Source organism: Bos indicus, chromosome 2, assembly GCF_029378745.1.
Source record: "Bos indicus isolate NIAB-ARS_2022 breed Sahiwal x Tharparkar chromosome 2, NIAB-ARS_B.indTharparkar_mat_pri_1.0, whole genome shotgun sequence".
NCBI classification, from domain to species: Eukaryota; Metazoa; Chordata; class Mammalia; order Artiodactyla; family Bovidae; genus Bos; species Bos indicus.
In genome coordinates, this window is record NC_091761.1 from 116,984,736 (window position 1) to 117,004,484 (window position 19,749).

General features: G+C 41.7%; 1 protein-coding gene across 2 annotated transcripts in view; it reads right to left on the reverse strand.

Moving 5' to 3' along the window:
* Positions 1–3,016: 3,016 nt before the first annotated feature.
* Positions 3,017–19,749, reverse strand: part of PID1 (phosphotyrosine interaction domain containing 1) — a 264,184-nt gene continuing 247,451 nt past the window's right edge. For both annotated transcript variants that reach the window (XM_070773353.1, XM_070773350.1), the window contains one exon: positions 3,017–5,155. In XM_070773353.1, the coding sequence (XP_070629454.1) occupies positions 4,679–5,155 (477 nt within the window). In that variant the 3' untranslated portion in view covers positions 3,017–4,678. The remainder of the gene's footprint in view (positions 5,156–19,749) is intronic.

The window sequence follows — 19,749 nt, forward strand, 5'->3', positions numbered from 1 at the left end:
TGCAGGTGCCTCGAAATACATTATCTGTCCACTTCCCTGGGATAGTGTTTGCTCTATTTCAATCATACAGCTCACATTGGACATTCTTTATCTATAAGCAGCCACAAACTTGTTCTGGAATTAGGTAAGGAATGATGTTTTTGCCTTTAGTAAAAAGCCCATTTGCTCACCTTTGAAGGACATGGGCAAGCGTTTCTAGGATTCCTTCCAGGGTTTTGTGCTGGAACTTGCAAACCAAAGCCTCATACAAAGATTTTTCCTTCTGTCTATCCCTCCCTCCATCCTGCTAACAGAAACTTACTGAGTTCCTATTAGGTGATCAGCCCTGTGATAAAGCAAGGGATAAGATGTGAATAAAAGAGAAAAAAATCCCCATCTTAAAGACATTTCCACTCCAGAGGCTTATAAAGCTATTACATAATTATACAAATAAATGTATAATTGCAAACCTCAGTGAATGTCATGAAGGGAAATTCTAGGATGCTATAGAATCCTGTAATAGAAGGATCTGATTCAAAGTTACAACATACCCTAAGAAAAACAAAGGGCTTCCCTAGTAGCTCAGTTGGTGAAGAATCTGCCTGCAGTGCAGGAGACTCGGGTTCGATCTCTGGGTCAGGAAGATCCCCTGCAGGAGGAAATGGCAACTCACTCCAGGGTTCTTGCCTGGAGAATTCCATGGACAGAGGTGCCTGGCAGGCTACAGTCCATGGGGTCCCAAGAGTCGGACACGACTTAGTGACTAAAGAGAGAGAGAGAGAAGAAAAACAAAACCAAGAGTTCATCTTCGTTCTTTAGGGTAGAGAGAGTATTTCATCCATTGACCACAGCCAATAAAACATTTATGCAAAAAATATCATGTTATTCGTGCTCAAATAAAACGTCTCGGGCCTTTGTTTGCTTTTAAAACTTTTTCTGTTGCTATAAAAAATACTTCAAAAATGAATAGCAAAGATGTTTATTTCTAGTGGCTTCGTATGCTAATTTAAAATAAGCTGGAGGGTTTTAAAAGGAATGAAAATAAAATATCCAAAATAGAGCAAATGCCCTGGATCAGAAGTTAGTGGGTCTTAGTCCCCGTTAAACATGCCCGAGCTGGGCTGCTTTGCCCAAGGTATACAGTGTCTCTGAACCTTAGTTTCTTCATCTCTATATTGAATGCCATACCCACCAATAGGATCCTTCTGAGGGGCTTACGAGTTGACACTGAGAAAAATGCTTTGTGACCACTGGTATAGAAAGTATTGTACAAAAGTGGAGGAAACAAACGGTTAAAATATAACACAAGTCTGAATCTCCCCTCTGAGGGGAATTGGTATTGGCTGTCCCAGAAGACTTCATTAGTTATTTGAAAGATGTCGTCCTGTATTTATCTCTAAATTGCTTACTAATCGCTAAGCACATGCTCATGCCCGTGTTCTCAGAGCTGATTACATAGCACGTCATACTTGGTACCCTGAGAAAAATACCAGCAAATGCCTTCTGCAATAAATAACCATATGTGCCCTTACCATCCAAATTTTACTGAGAGAGGAAAATGGCATTGTTTGGAAATATATGCTGGTTGGGTTCTTTTTTTTTTTTTCTCCCCCTCTTCAAAGCATATTCAAGGACAATAGAGTGAACCTGGAAATGAGAAAAGTTCAACTTGAAAGAAAATGCCATTTTCCTTGGAGGAGTGAGGTAGTAATTCTTCCTTGAGTTCTTCTCATTAGCAGGCACCCATATTTTCACTTTCAAAGCCTTTATATTTGTGACTGATCCCATGAAGGGCATTGCTCAAGACACACAGGCTCCAGGGCCATCTGCCTTATTTGATTAATGGGGCTATTCTGAGAAATCATGGCCTGGAGGAGACATTTTTAACCAGTTCTGTCAGAAGGAAATCACTTCGTGTTTACCTTCCACGATTTCAGTGCAGGTTCTCCCGAGAGGTACGTGAGATTTTATAAATAGCCATCATTTGCAAAATGTTCCAGAAGATTCTCCTCTGAAATAAGACTATCACACTAAGTAACTCTTTCCATTGTTGACCTCAATGAAGGGGCAGTCATTATCTATAGGTATAGTATTCAAAAATAAAGCAAGATGCTTTTAAACACCATCAAGGAATAAGTCATTGATGATCAAATTTTAACACATGTTTAGAGAGAATTCCCTATTTATTCAATTTTATATATTTATCTTTAAATTGGAGTATAATTACTTTACTATATATAATTATATATAGTATATATATATAAAATTTACTATATATAATTCCCTATTTATAATTCCCTATTTATTCAATTTAATTTTTTAAATTTATCTTTAAATTGGAGTATTTAAAGATAAATATAAAAAAAATTAAATTGAATAAATAGGGAATTCTCTCTAAACATGTGTTAAAATTGGAGTATAATTACTTTACTATATATAATTATATATAGTATATATATATATAATTTACTATATATAATTATTAACGTGGTGTTAATTTCTGCTAAACAACAATATGAATCAGCTATATGTGTACATATATCCCTTCCTCTTGAGCCTGGTGGGATGAATTGAGAGAGCATCATAAACATATACACACTACCATGTGTAAAACCCACTCCAGTGTTCTTGCCTGGAGAATCCCAGGGACAGAGCCTGGTAGGCTGCCGTCTCTGGGGTCGCACAGAGTCGGACACGACTGAAGTAACTTAGCAGCATGTGTAAAACTGGGGCTTCCCTGGTGGCTCAGATGGTAAATAATCTGCCTGCAGTGCAGGAGAGCTGGGTTCGATCCCTGGATGGGGAAGGTCCCCTGGAGAAGGGAACGGCTACCCATTTCAGTATTCCTGCCTGGAGAATTCCATGAATGGAGGAGCCTGGCAGGCTACAATCCATGGGGTCGCAAACAGGAAGACGCAATTGAGAGACTAACGCTTTTCATGTGTAAAACAGACATCTATTCAATTTGATCTGTTTTGTCCCTCAGGTTTTCTTTACTTAAAAAAGGAACGCCATATACAATATGAAACTCCTCAGGTTTTTTAATGCAAACATATTTTTTATTAAAGAATGAATGCATTTATGCTAAAGAGTAGTTTACATTTGTCGTGAAGCAGCAAGCGGATCTCCAGAAGGTGTGCTCCCCTCAATACAACTCCATGCTTATTCTACATGCCTTAAGATGGGACCCACACTCGGGGGCACACATACACACACACAAATGCATACACGGACACACAGATACACAGACCAAAACACCAACACCACTTTTCTCTGGATTCTATAAACTCTCATTTAAGGCTTCTGTAAGGTGTCCCAGGGCCCCTGACATGGTTACCAGGATTCAAAACAGACTCTCAGAAAGGAGCAGCAGCACCTGGAAAACTTCCTCTGCTCTCGGCCTTAAATGTGTGGGTTTTCACCAGTACTTTCAATGTCACTCAGTGTTGATTCTTTGCATTTATGGTATTTAAAGATCCATCAAACCAAGAAAACTCAGGCTGTCTTAGTGAAAAGTTCTCATTAGAAATACCCAACAAACTGGCAACTCTGACCCTAAGAGAGCAATCCAATTAGAAGAGAAGAAGGTCAGATTCCCCTTGCGAATGGACATAGGTTCTCTGGATAAGTCTGGTTTATAGAATCCGTTCCCTACTCGAGTGCCATGTTGAGTGATGGGTCAATGCTTCCTTAGTGATACCAGCTCAGATATGAAGCTTGCCGTGAGAGAGTCATCAGATAGGATCATCAACTAAATAAGTTACCATAAATTGCAGTTGAAGAAAGGATAGCCCACATGGGCTTTGTATACTCGATGATTGCTCATTCCCTTTTTCTGGACTTTCTGTGGTGGTGGTTTGAAGCTCCCACATTGTTTGACTGCTTCTTTCATTTCCTTGGTTATTATTGTCTTCCCTTTTGGTGTCCTGCCATGTAGGTTGAGACTGCAATCCTGGAGGGATGGTGTAGTGGATTGGAAGGGCAGAGAGGGTGGATGGGGCAGTGGCGGAAAGGGGCTATTAGTAGTTGCAAGTATTCTAAGAAAATCGATGAAGTGAATACAATAAGAACAGGGTGCTACTGGATACACTATGTAATAAAAGCATTGCCTTTAACTGTGAATTAACTGCCAACTATCAGGTTGTTAGTTATAAAGCTCAATAAAGCTGTGCTGATTTGCTTACTGAGGAGAGAATCTGAAACCAGCCAGGGGAGAGGAGCTCTGCATTGTTCCTTAAGCCCAGAGGCCTCCTCGTCAGCATTAGCACTCACCATCTCCCCCCACAACCAGGGATTCTATAGGTGCATCTGACATTTTTGTTGGGTTTCATAAGGCAAGTTGGAATGGTGCATTGAATATCAACCGCAGTATGTTTACCAAGAGTGGGGAAAATCAGCATGGAGAACTACAATGGAGGCATTGGAAAATGAGCCAAAAAAAGAAAAAGAAAAGTCTAGAACTTCCCTCCCCATCCACACTCCCACCCTCCTCATAGTCACAGCAGCAGCAGATTTCAATGTAACGTAATTACTTTAATAATACATTTCTTTAGATTTAGAACTGCTCTTCTGAATTTAAAAAGCTTGGTCGGCCAATAATTTGGCAGTCTTTTCATCCCAAATTTGAATCATTGCTTATCCGTCTATCATCTTGAATTCCTTGACCAATGCTGCCTTTGCTGAAGCTCTCTCAGTTCACTCAGCCATCATCAGATTCTAATTCCTGGGATGCTTCTTCTGAGGAGCTGTTCCTGTGGATCCGGCCATCGCTCTTCATACTGTGGAAAGTCTTCTTGAAGGCCTCCATCATGGCGTGGGCCAGCTTCTTGGCCTCCAGCTTGCTCTCGCACTCGACAGCATGGCAGTCCATCTGGTAGGACAGGTCATCATTAATCTCCCTGTAAACCCAGGCGAAGATGTTGGGGCTCACGTTGTGGTCGGCGGTGCAGTAGGCGATGCGGGCCACCTGGAAGGTATCCATGTGTACCGTGGCCTCCCCTTTGTGGTCGAGGTGATGGAGCCACACTTGGAATGGTCGGATTTCCAGGAGGGCATTAGCCGGAAAGACGTCTTCTCGGGCTAGTGTGTGCTTCTTCCAGAGCTCGATGACTGGCTTTTCTGTGCAGCCTGACAAAAACTGCATGCCTGTGGTGGGCACCTTACCCAGATAGGTCACCTGCAGACGGAAGAGAAGAAAAAAAAGAGAGAGGTCAACAGTAGGCTCTTGATTCTAGCTGTTCACTCATGTCCCCAAAGAATCACAGTTTCACTCTAGAACAATGGAGAGATATCTTTATTGCCCCTTAAAAGAAGAACTGTTGGGACTTCTCTGGTGGTCCAGTGGTTAAAAATCTGCCATCCAATGCAGGGAATGTGGGTTCGATCCCTGACTGAGGAACTAAGATCCCACATGCCACAGGACAACTAAGCCATATGCCACAATTACAGAGCCTGTGCACCGCAGCTAAGACATGATACAGCTAATAAATATGTAGATAAATATTAAAAAATAATAACTGTTGTCAAAATTTATATTTTTTTCTCCCTAACAAGTTGACCCCTTGACAAAGGTACTGAAATTTTTAAAACAGGGTTAGATTTTTAAAATTTAATTTCTAGAGGACTACTCTCCCTCCCCCAATCTCCTTTTAAACTCAGAATGAATGATTATGATCTTTTACAGGATTTGGCATTTCTTTGAAATTATAAATCCACTTGAAGTTGATTTTTGACCAAACACACACAGACTTTTATGATAAGAAAGAGTCAAAGGAATGTTGCCTCTGAAAAACAAAATCTTTATTAAACTTATCTCCTAGACAGATTCTCTTTGTAAATCTCTCAATGTTTGATTTCACTTAAGCTACTTATTTCTTAGAAAATGCCAAGGACACAAAAACTGTTCTATTTAACTGATGGTCTAAAACATGACTGTTTTCTTGCCAAGGTAATGTTTAAAAATGGAGCAATAACCAGTTGTATTTCAACCCAAACAATTGTTTGTATCGGAGTATAATTGCTTTATAATGTTGTGTTGCAAAATATATTCTGCTGTATTGCAAAATGAATCAGCTACATGTATATGTGTGTGTGTGTGTGTATCCTCTCCCTCCCCTACACCTCCCTCCCATCTCCCCATTCCACCTCTTTAGGTTATCACAGAGCAGAGCTTTCCACTAACCATTCTACCCATAGTAGTGTATACATGTAAATACTACTCTCCCAGTTTGTCCCACCTGATAAAAATGAAAGACCTACAGATAGGTTAAGATTAAAACCCAGGTTTATCAAATAGCTAAATGAGCAGTACTAAAACTACCAGGCTCCTCTGTCCATGGGATTTTCCAGGCAATAGTACTGGAGTGGATTGCCATTTCCTTCTCCAAAAACAAAGAAAAGTAATTCCAAATGATTCAAATAGTATCCTTTAAAAATTGATTTATAATATACCAAGAAAAGATGTTCACTCTCTCACTTTATTTTTCACTCATCAAGATAGACAGACCCTCTATCACCTGGCACGTGCATTATGCAAACACATAACCTGGCCTGCTGCAGTCCATGGGGTCACAAAGAGTTAGATAAAACTTAGCGACTTATTTGGCTCAAAATAAGAGGCCCAGATATATATATATAATTGGCCAGATATATATAAATAAGAGGCCCAATTATACTCTGGTCTTTTCCAAATACTTTTTGGAAGAGACTAGAAAGAGGTCCAGAGAAATGGTGAGAACTGAGCAAGGACATTTGGCCACAATGATTCTAAATCAATGTTTCTGTTAAGTGGACATTAAAGGCCACACGCAAAAGGTTCAGGACACAGACGCTGAACCCCGGTGCATGTTTTTGTGCTTCACTTCTCTCTTAAACAAGAGTCTGTACTGTCCCTTTAAAGAGATGACTTCTTAGAAAAGAAGCACAAATGCGGCCCATTCTAGAAACATTTCTTAGGAACCTATTATGCGCAATGGCAAGGTGCCAGGTGGGCATGGGAGAAGGGGAAGATGGAGAGGTCCAAAATTAACGGGCAGAAAGTAGCTGAATATTTGTTCAGAGTGGCATCTTTGAGCCCAGTGAAGTTGAAAATAAATCCTAGCTCCTCAGTTCACTGAGTGGGTAGTTCTGGAGAAACTGCCAGCCCTTTGCACACACACAGATACAGCTATGATGTGAGGCAGATGGTGGAAAGGGCAGGCAGGCGGTACCACAAAGCTTCTGTTGTTGTTAAGTCATGTCCCACTCTCTGCAACCCCATGGACTGCAGCACAACAGGCTCTTCTGTCCTCCACTATTTCCCAACTTTGTTCAAATTCATGTCCATTGAGTCGGTGATGCTCTCTAATCATCTTATCCTCTGCTGCCCCCATCTCCTTTTGCCATCAGTCTTTTCAGCATCAGGATCTTTTACAATGAGTCAGATCTTCCCAGCAGGTAGCCAAATTATTGGACTTTCAGCATCAGTCCTTCCAATGAATATTCAGGAGTGAGATATTCCTTTAGGATTGACTGGTTTGATCTTCCTGATGTCCAAGGGACTCTCAAGAGTCTTCTCCAGCACCACAGTTCAAAAGCATCAATTCTTCTGGGCTCAGCCTTCTTTATGCTCCAACTCTCACATTCATAAATGACTACTGGAAAAGCCAGAGTTTTGACTATACGGACTGAGGCAAGGTGAAATATCCACTTTTTAATATGCTGTCTAAGCTTGCCATAGCTTTCCTTCCAAGGAGCAAGTGTCTTTTAGTTTCATGGCTGCAGCTACAGTCCACAGTGATTTTGGAACCCAAGAAAATAAAATCTGTCACTGCTTCCACTTTTTCCCCATCCATTTGCCATGAAGTGATGGGACTTCACGATCCACAAAATCCATGATCTTAGTTTTTTGAATGTTGAGTTACTAGCCAGCCTTTTCACTTTCCTCTTTCACCCTCATTAAGAGGCTCTTTAGGTCCTCTTCACTTTCTGCCATTAGAGTGGTATTATCTGCATATCTGAGGTTATTGATATTTCTCCCGGCAATCTTGATCCCAGCTTGTAATTCATCCAGCCCGGCATTTCACATGATGTACTCTGAGCATTTAACAGAGCCAGTGATGGCACTCACCATGCTTAAGGAACTCCTCTGGGAAGGAGTCAATGGATTTCAAGGCAACAGGGCTTCAAAGCTCAGACAGGAGCCCAGAAACTAGACGGTGAAGGGTAGAAAGGAGCAGGAAGGTAAGTGCTGCAGTGGGGAAAGTCCTCACTTTCTTGGGCACATGGGGCACTTTGGCCTGACCACACATTTGGCCTAGGACGGCCCTGAAGAGGAAACAGACGGTCTATGACCGCTGGATAAAAACAGGCTGAACTTTGAAAAGTGGTCTTGCATACAGTCTGAGGAGTGGGGCCTTCTCTGCTCTGGATGGAATGCCACTGAGGGTCTATAGTCCAATGGGTACCTGGATATGATGGAGGCTGTGAACTTGGAAGACTTTACGGATGCCAGGAAGAAAGACAAGTCAGGGGGCTGCCTAGCAGAAGACTACTCAGGCAGGAAGTGTTGCAACAGCACAACCAGGAAGCAAGGGTGGCCTGACTTAGGAGTGGAGGTGGTGGAAAGGACAGGGGAGACAGATGGGAACGATATTCAGAGATCAAACTGAAAACCCTTGGCAATACACCAAAGCGGGGAAATGACTCAGAAAGATCCTGCAAGTGCCTGCACTCTCCATGGACATGACTGCTGAACAGCTCTTTGTCACTCTGGATTTAAGTCACATTATAAAGAGGGCTTTGTGAGGAAACGCACAACATAAGGTTCTTGACTTACTGAAACATGCTTTCTGTATATGGTATTTATGATACCTTTATTATTCTTAACAACTTCATTATTTTAATTGAGGTGAAATTCACATTACATAATGTTAACCATTTATGATTCAGTGGCATGTAGCCATCAAACTGTTATACAACCATCAGCTCTGTCTCGTTCCAGAGTATTTTTATCACCACCAAAGGAGATCCAGTATCCATTAAGCAGTCACTCTTCACTTTCCCCTTGATCCAGACCATGGAAACCATGAATATGATCTCTGTTGCTAGAGATTTACTATTCTGGAGAGTTCACACAATCGGAATCACAAAATATGTGACCTTCTGTGTCTGGCTTCTTTCACGCAGCATAATGTCTTCAAGGTTCATCTAAGATAAACCGTGTATCAATACCCCTTTATTTTCTATGACATCTTTACTTTTGAAGTAGAAAAGCAAATGGAGGAAACTAGTATGAGAGCTTGAAGTGAAAAGCATTCTTTCTTACTGTCCCCTGAGACTAGAAATAGCTATGTTTATATCTGTTATATTTGATAGAAACATTCTTCAGATGGAGACAATCTCCTTTGATGTGCTTTCATCTCTCTCTCTTCCTCTCTCTCACACACACACAATTTTTAAAAAATTATACAGTGATTTCTATCATGATATAAAGAATACATTTTTAAAACTTTGTTACAATAAGTTGTTTATGATTCCTTCCAATGAAAAGCAGTAATAGTAAAATTAGTAATAATAACATTTTGACAACTAAGGAAAAATGTATTCCTCATAAATATTCATTATTTAAAAACTAAAGGTTTGAAGGAAAATAACGTTTTATTTTTGGAAGTTTGCTTGAGAGAAGCATAGAGCTGAGGTGATTAGCTTAAAGAGTTTAATAAGACAACAATGAATGCTCTGTAATAATATGTAGACATTTCTTCAAAAAACAATTTTAAAACACTGAGGTTCAACATACACACAGATATAATCTCCTGGTACTAAACTTACCAGGAAAGTAATCTCAGCGGCCTGTTTTTACTATCACCTAAACAACATGGGGTCGCTAAGAGTCGGACACGACTGAGCGACTTCACTTTCACTTTTCACTTTCATGCATTGGAGAAGGAAATGGCAACCCACTCCAGTGTTCTTGCCTGGAGAATCCCAGGGACGGGGGAGCCTGGCGGGCTGCCGTCTATGTGGTCGCACAGAGTCGGACACGACTGAAGTGACTTAGCAGCAGCAAACAACTCACTAAGCATCAAGTCCCACATCATTGTTTACATAGGTCTGCAGCCAAATCAAGTCACACACTGAACAGTAACAAGAAATACTTGCATCACATTTTAGGCAAAAAGCACTGTGTCTACCAGATCCATCAACAGCCCTGTAGGTAAGAATGGAATTTTATTATCACTAACCTGGATTTTTTTAATTGGAATATAATTGCTTTACATTGTGTTCATATCTGCCATGAAACAAAGTGAATCAGCTATATGTATACACCTATCCCCTCCCTCTTGGGCTCCTTTCCACCCCACCCCACCCCAACTGTCTCAGCCCACTAGGTCAGCTCAGAGCGCTGAGCTGAGCTCCCTGCGCTATACAGCAACTTCCCACTAGCTATCTGTTTACACATGGAAGGGTGTAAAGGTCAATTTTAATCTCCCAACCTATATTTAAAGACAAGAACTGCAGATCAGGTGGTGGTTCCGGGTACACAGTGTATACTACAAAGTGTTGGGAATTGAGCAATATTGTGATGATCTAGGAAAGCTGCACATAAAAGACAGCCTAAAAAGACACTCGTTCAATTCTTAGACCACTTTATTATTATATGAGAATCATTTCCATGTAGCTTCACTTTTCAGCCATTTATTCATCTTTCCCATCTTGGAGCTGTAAGAGAAATTTTAACATTGTATGAACACCCTAGAAACCATGAGTCTTCCCGAAGAAAGAATCACATTCTATTGTCTGGTGCTTTTGTAAATGACACTCCCTTCCATGCCTGGGCATTTCTTAAAACTTTGTTCTCGTTTTATAACTGCAGAAAATAAGGTTCAAAAACCCAAACTTCTCAGGTAAAATGGAACACAAAAAATAAGGAAATATATATTTATATGCATCATGTAAATATACATTATATACTTTTACAGATATTTATTATATATGATCTGTTTATAGTCCATGGGATTTCCCAGGTGAGAATACTGGGGTGGGTTGCCATTTCCTTCACCAGGAAATCTTCCCAACTCAGGATCGAACTCAGTCTCCTGCATTGGCAGGCAGATTCTTTACTGAGCCACCGGGGAAGCCCATGTATATATTATCTGGTTTCTAAAACTCAAACACATATAATCTATTTACAATGAAACCAAAGATTCAAGAGGGAGGGGACATATGTACACCTATAGCTGATTCATATTGATATTTGACAGAAAACAACAAAATTCTGTAAAGTAATTATCCTTCAATTAAAAAATAAATTAATTAAAAAAAATTTTCAATCTAAAGAGTTTCAGACTTTTGGCATCTTTCCAAAAGTTTCCTGTGAACAGAGAGGCATAAACATGTTCTAACAGCACTAATCCTGAATATTCCATTAGCTTCATCTCACAAAGTATCACTAAGCCTGCAGATGGAGACGGGCTAAGAGCGGATTATGCGATGACGCCTCTCAACTGCGATATTGACAAGGGCCAACTTTCACACCAACTGTTTGCTGGGGCACTGCAACTTACATCTACTTTTAACTGGGATTTGCCACGGAGGCCAGAGGCTGCAGTGAACAGACATGCCCTTCCTCCAAGCACAGAATTAGCAAACATACATCTACAACACCAGAGAAAGGCTGATTCTCCAGTGATGGCAGCTCCAGTCCTGCTGCTTAGCAATACCAGGGTTTCGGCAAGGCTCTTAGCTGTGTCCTCTCTTTGATAAAAACGCACTGCATGTGTGTATGCTAGGTCACTTCAGTGTGTCTGACTCTGCAACTCTATGGACTGTAGCCCACCAGGCTCCTTTGTCCATAGGATTCTCCAGGCAAGAATATTGGAATGGGATGCCATGTCCTCCTCCAGAGGATCTTCCCAACCAGGGATTGAACACCTGTCTCTCACATTTTCTGCACTGGCAGGCAGGTTCTTATCACTAGTGCCACCTGGGAAGTCCCCCCAAAAAATACACTGCTGCTGCTAAGTCGCTTCAGTCGTGTCCAACTCTGTGCGACCCCACAGACGGCAGCCCACCAGGCTCCCCCGTCCCTGAGATTCTCCAGGCAAGAACACTGGAGTGGGTTGCCATTTCCTTCTCCAATGCATGAAAGTGAAAAGTGAAAGTGAAGTTGCTCAGTCGTATCCGACTCTTAGCGACCCCATGGACTGCAGCCTACCAGGCTCCTCCATCCATGGGATTTTCCAGGCAAGAGTACTGGAGTGGGGTGCCATTGCCTTCTCCCCAAAAATACACTAACCCTGCCCAAACCTTCCTAAACAGTCCCAGTAATGAGCTGCTCTCCGCTTCCTATAAGGTGTGGCCAACACAAAGCATAAATTAGGGAGTGTAACTTATGCCCTGGGTAAACCTTGGGAAGTCAATGTAACTCTACTTTGTTACCTTTGGGGAACTGATAGCTTTGTCTGAAATCCCATGAGATTACATCAATTAAAAGAATATGTTAATAATTTGCGTGTGTGCTTAGTCACTCATTGGTATCCAACTCTTCGTGACCCTTGGACTGTAGCCTGCCAGGCTCCTCTGTCCATGGGATTCTCCAGGCTTAAGAATACTGGAGTGGGTTGCCATTTCCTCCTCCAGGGTATCTTCCCAACCCAGGGATCAAACCCAGGTCTCCTGCCTTGCAGGCAAATTCTTTACCACCTGAGCGTCCCTCGAAGCTCAGACGGTTAATAATTTGGTATATCCTTAGGGCAGGGATCCCCACCCTCTGGGATCTAATGCCTGAAGATCTGAGGTGGAGCTGATGTCACAATAATAGAAATCAAGTGCACGATCAACATCATGTGTTTGAGTCATCCCTCCCCCATCCATGGAAAAACTGTCCTCCATGAAACTGGTCCTTGGTGCCAAAAATAGTTGGAGATTGCCGCCTTAAGGAAATATAGGAAAAGAATTATCTGAATGTTTCCCTAGAAATGGAATAAAAAGAATTCTCTAAGTAGAGTTTCCTTGAAAATGGAATGCAAAAATGATAAAATGAGGCATCAAGACAGTCTCCCCTCAGAACGACCCCTTTAAATCAGCCCGGCTATCATCCTAACTGGCCCGAGTTCCGGAATTCTGTCTCTGAGCCCTTTCCCCTAATATGCCAATTATTTACTACCTGCCTGCAGATTTCCTAATTCTCCTATTAAGTTCCCCAGTGTCTGGCATTCACCCATACTGTTGACTATAAGTCAGTGGAAAAAAAAAAAAAAATTCAGGCTTTAAAGTGATTTTTTCTTTAATTTTTTATATTTAGTTTAACAGAACTGTGCCTTATGGCTCTGCTTTTCAAGGGAAATAAATAAAAAGTATTTTAAAAATTAATTCTCTCAAAATACCAAAGATTTAGTGATGCTCTGCATGCAGCCGCACCCTCTTTGCTTATGGGACCACAGAGAACATGTGTCTCAATAAATAGAAACCCTGAAATATGGGGTTTTAGCCAGGTATCCTCTTATGTCAACACTCCAGCAGGGATTTACTCTAAATATACATATAGAGAGATCCCTTCTTGCCCCAGTCTTCCTCGTGTGGGAGACTTGTTTGCACACCCCTCTCCAGGCACGTCCTCCTTGTGAGCGAGAACACAGGACTCAATGTGCAAGGCTGCCTCGAGGCTTCTACCACTGACATAGCTAAGCACCGATGGCGGGTCTGTGAATGAGTACCCTGTCATCTTGGCCATCTATGAAAGAGGTGAATGTTTTCTCCATGAATAAGTCCCTTCTGAGCCTCGTTCTCAGGAGCCGCAAGCTTCCAGAGTCGCAAAGCAGATGAGAAACACAGAGTCACGAAATTGTTCCCTAAACGTCCAGAATGGTAGACAGACATTTTTCAAGATAACTTCCCGAGGTGCTGCGACAAAGGGACTTGGAAGAAGACGAGAAGATTCTTCAGGAGGAGTCACAACCCATTGGAAATAAATGCTGGAATCTTTCCCATGGTTGCAGAAACAGGCTTTGGGCAAGAAACTTATTAAGAATGAATCATTCAGAGAGAAATAAACAAACAGAGAAAAAAAAAATGAAAAGTTTTCCCCTCTGTGTCATTCAATGGCATAAACCAATGCCCAGACACAGACGTCTGTAATGCGTGTGAATAGGCTTTGCCCAGTCCCAGTTTAAGTATTTGAGGATATTCGTGGCATGCGAAAATGTGGAGAGGCCATGGAGCCAAGGGGCCCGCCAGAGTGTCTGCATCATTAAGAGTGTCAGATCAGGAGAGACCAGTGTCCTCAGAATCTCTGCTTCCCACCCATGAGTTTTCCAACACCCCAGCCAGCTCTCCATTCATGAATCACTGTTCCCACCTCTGTGGCAAAACAACCCTGGTTTCCCGATGTGCATCCTACTGGCAGAGCCGGCACCATTCCATTCCTTCCTCTTGGTGGCCTGTCTGTATTTCATTCTGGCCTGAAACCGCCTTGGTGAGGACTCAGGATCATCTCCCCTTAGATTGTACAGCCAGACGGAAAGGGTGATAACAGAGGTCCCTGAAGGACGGTAGGAGATGGATGATGACCTAAGAAACCAAGAACCTGGTTTGCTGCAGTCTTCAACCTTCAAGGCTGGATAAGCCCAACTACCTGACTTCAGAGGCTCAACTTTGGTTCACTGTACTATGTGGCTTCTCTGAGAAGACACGTCAAGAACAAAGATTCTCCAGAGGCCTTTCTTGGGATATAAAAGATCTTTTTGTCCTTCGTTGTCTGTAGGAGACTTCCTTTCCCCTGCTAACATAAAACAACATGATACAAACACAGGAAGGAGAACACGTAACTGGGAATTCTAACAGCCTGTGGGTTATAAGGCGGAAGATGAGACAAAGAGCCGCTCATACTCCTGGGCCAAATTCCAGAGCCAAGCTCTTCTGTTCTCACATTAATTCCCTTTTGCACACTTCAGAGAAAAGGTAAAGGACAAAATCCTGAGATTTATGATGCAGGCTTGAATCTACTCCTTCCTGGCTGGTCACAGAGGAGCAAGGATCCACTAGGCACTCTGAAGAGTGGGGATGCATCCAACATGCCAATGACCTAACAATTCATAATGCAAGACCAAAGTGATGCTAACTATAACCTTGAACTTGTATAACATGCTTTAAACCACGAAGACAACATCAAAGGATTAATACTGCTCACAGTGAAATCTATGAAGTTATTGTGAGAAAAATGAAAGTGATAAGCTTTGGCTTGAAAAGTAGATTTGTTTATCCTGTATGTTCATTTGATAACTATTCATTGAACACCTACCAGGAACCAGGTATAAACTGATAAAAGCCCTCTGCCTTCTTGGGGCTGACACTCCAGCTAAACAGAAGATGCTTATGACTGAGTTTATAGAACTCAAAGTTATGTAGACAAGGCCGGTATCAGGGAGGAGAACACGTATGGGCTTCTAAGAGTGCTTCTGATGAACTGGAAAACTTCTCTTGGGTTTAAAAAAGCCTTTTCACTTCATACAGCATAACTCGGACCGAAAAAGTCCTCATTTAGATTCTATTCCTTGGCGCAAGCTGTGCCACATGCAGGGTTATTAGTCTTTACATTCACTGTGGTTTGGCTTCCTGAGATGCTACTGTGGTAGAGGATCAGGCAGGCTGATGGCTTCAGAAGAGTGCCAAGGGAGAGGGGAATCAGACGGGAACTAGGAAATCAAGGACTTAGGAGATATAAGGCCTACCCTGCCTCCTGAACAAGATAGACTGGCAGCTAGAATGCCGTGGATATTTTACATTGAATGGACAGGTAGCATACCTGGCCTCACTTGACACCTGTGTTTCATTCTCAGGATGACACCTGAAACATTCTCAGGATATTTCAGGCACATCAAACTGACTTGTCTTCATTGAAATCTTATAGTAACATTTAAGTTGCTTTATTCTACTTTTCTATTCTGGTATTCTTTGCCCTCTTCTTTTATTTGAGAGATCCAAACAAGTTTTTCCAACCTACTCACAATCATTCCAATAAATTTCTAATACATAGAATACACAGAAGAACTATACAAAAAAGACCCAGATAACCACGATGATGTGGTCACTCACCTAGAGCCGGACATCCTGGAGTGCAAAGCCAAGCGGGCCTTAGGAATCATCACTGCAAACAAAGCTAGTGGAGGTGATGGAATTCCAGCTGAGTTATTTCAAATCCTAAAAGATGATGCTATGAAAGTGCTGCATGCAATATGTCAGCAAATTTGGAAAACTCAGCAGTGGCCACAGGACTGGAAAAGGTCAGTTTTCATTCCAATCCCAAAGAAAGGCAATGCCAAAGAATGTTCAAACTACCACATAATTGTACTCATCTCACATGCTAGCAAAGTAATGCTCAAAATTCTCCAAGCCAGGTTTCAGCAATACATGAGCCATGAACTTCCAGATGTTCAAGCTGGATTTAGAAAAGGCAGAGGAACCAGAGATCAAATTGCCAATATACACTGGATCATCAAAAAAAGCAAGAGAGTTTCAGAAAAACAGGTACTTCTGCTTTACTGACTATGCCAAAGCCTTTGACTGTGTGGATCACAACAAACTATGGGAAATTCTTAAAGAGATGGGAATGCCAGACCACCTGACCTACCTCCTGAGAAATCTGTATGCACATCAAGAAGCAACAGTTAGAACTGGGCATGGAAAAACAGACTAGTTCCAAATGGGGAAAGGAGTACCTCAAGGCTGTGTAATGTCACCCTGCTTACGTATCTTACATGCAGAGTACATCATGTGAAACGCTGGACTGGATGAAGCACAAGCTGGAATCAAGATTACTGGGAGAAATATAAATAACCTCAGATATACAGATGACACCACTCTTATGGCAGAAACGGAAGAGAAACTAAAGAGCCTCTTGATGAAAATGACAGAGGACAGTAAAGAGCTAGTTTAAAATCAACACTCAAAAAATGAAGATCATGGCATCCAGTCCTATCACTTCACAGAAAATAAATTGGGGAAACAATGAAAACAGTGACAGACTTTATTTTCTTGGGCTCCAAAATCACTGCAGATGGTGATTGCAGCTATGGAATTAAAAGATGTTTGCTCCTTGGAAGAAATGCTATGACAAACCTAGACAGAATATTAAAAAGCAGAGACATTACTTTGCCAACAAAGGTCTGTCTAGTCAAGGCTATGGTTTTTCCAGTGATCATGTATGGATGTGAGAGCTGGACTATAAAGAAAGCTGAGAGCTGAAGAATTGCTGCTTTTGAACTGTGGTGTTGGAGAAGACTCTTGAGAGTCCCTTGGACTGCAAGGAGATCCAACCAGTCCATCCTAAAGGAAATCAGTCCTGAATATTCATTGGAAGGACTGATGTTGAAGCTGAAGCTCCAGTTCTTTGGCCACCTGATGCAAAGAACTGACTCACTGGAGTAGACCCTGATGCTGGGAAAGATTGAAGGCAGGAGGAAAAGAGGACTATAGCAGATGAGATGGTTGGATGGCACAACTGACTCGATGAGTTTGAGCAAGTTCCAGGAGTTGGTGATGGACAGGGAAGCCTAGCATGCTTCTCCATCCTCAGCCCTTCAGTCTCCTGAGAGTCATCCCTAAGAGGCCCAGATGATTGTGGTTAAAAACTAGGGTTTAATTCTCCAAAGTAAGTCTTGGGTACCATTCTGGCACCTATTTTTGGCAGCTCTGCCTCACCCTTATCAGGATAAAAGTAGACCCGGCTATCCTATGGCTAGACAAGGATGAGGACCAATTGTGGCCATTCCCCATAATACCTGCAATGTCTTTTGCCTTATATCTATTTAGCCAGGCTTGATCAGCTGACTAAGAGGGTGAGCAAGGCTGTCTAGGGGAAGCCTGCCTCTGACTTTAACAGAGGGGCTAGTGATGACCCAGAAAGGCTTACAGACTTATTCTTAATATTTTTTCCAATAGTAGCAACAATGCTGGCAGTAGAAGGTAGATTTTATAAAACGCACACCCTCTGGGGCACATTTATGCATATGCCTTTGTTTAGTGCTATTTACTTATTTCAGTAGCTTTCCTAATGTCACACATACTGAGAATACTTTCTTGTTGTTAAGCAGTTCTTCCCAAGTATCTGCATGAGTTATGCTGATAGAATCTATAAACATATTAATAAAAATTTTACTGGGAGATACAGTTTCTTTTTATTATGTAAATTTCTGTCATGGGAAAAAAACAAATTTACTAAGACCCAATATCAAGAAACAATTATGTGCTATTTTTGTACTCTAACAAAGAGATGAACACTGCTTCAGCTGTTAAATACAGCATGTGTCGTACAATTAGAAACTTAAGTGACAGATTTATTTCTGTTATTCATATTACAACTTAGTTCCACTGATGCAGAGTGCTTTGAGATGCGGGGTCCCATCTTGCATTTATCAAGCAGTCCCAGTGTGCAATTTGCCCTGTCAGTTGGCTCTTGGATGTGTGACGCTTGGAAATATTGTCATTGTCACTGTCAAAGACAGAAGCAATTTATCTGGAAGGCACTGAAGTGTGCTTCAGAAGACAAAGTCACTTAATAAAAACGACACCACATTAAAACATACATTCCCTCATCTGGCCCCTTCTGGTAAGCTGGACCAAGGATGGTTAAACCACTGTTCTACTCAGTGGCACAAGAACAATTTATTTTGTGACAAGTCTGATAGCTCCCCTTCTGCATTCTAATCAGTGGAATATACCAGAAAGAAATTCAGTAGAGCTCTCTAGGGTCTAAAATGTTCACAATGAGAAAATTCTCTAAATGACAAATCAATATCAAGCACACTGCTTGAGGGTTATCCTGACAAATGGATCCAAGGGACAAACACTGGGGTCCTTGTAGCACTGTATCAATTCATTTTCCTTAGCACACAATTGGTTGGGAATAGACCAGAAAAGGTGCCAAAGATTTAGAAATAATAATGTTGAGGCAACATGTGACTGAATAAAATAAACATGCCAATCTACTGGCTATAAGTCTAGAGCTCTTACTAGAAGGCCAGTGGAGGCTGGAAACAAGAAAGTCACTCTGAGGTTAACCAAACATGGAATTACCAAGTATTCCAGAAAAATGAAGACTTACGTTCATATACATTCACACACACACTCCTATTTCTCATCAACGACCACTGAGACTCTGTGAGCAGTGACATGCAAGTAGCAAGGCCCACGCCTGAAACCCAAATCCTTTTGCTAAATACCATTTTCTACTGAAAGGAACCAGCCCTCCTCAGAGGGAAAAAATAGTTGATTCCATGACAGGCACATGAAAGGTATGAGAGGAACTTAAATATCATACTGTGCCAGAAAGTAGGAAGTGGTCAGTTGCTCAGCTGTGTCCAACTTTTTGTGACCTCATGGACTGCAGCTTTGTCAGGCTTCCCTGTCCATAGCCAACTCCTAGAGTTTACTCAAACTCCTGTCCATCGAGTCGGTGATGCAATCCAACCATCTCATCCTCTGTCATTCCCTTCTCCTCCCAACTTCAATCTTTCCCAGCATCAGGGTCTTTTCCAATGAGTCAGTTCTTTGCATCAGGTGGCCAAAGTATTGGAGTTTCAGTTTCAGCTTCAGTCTTTCCAATGAACACTCAGGACTGATTTCCTTTAGGATGGACTGGTTGGATCTCCTTGCAGTCCAAGGGACTCTCAATAGTCTTCCCCAACACCACAGTTCAAAAGCATCAATTCTTTGGCGCTCAGCTTTCTTTATAGAAAAAAAAAAAACAAAACAAAACAGGGCACCAGCTTTTAAAGGGGTTCCTTTTCATTC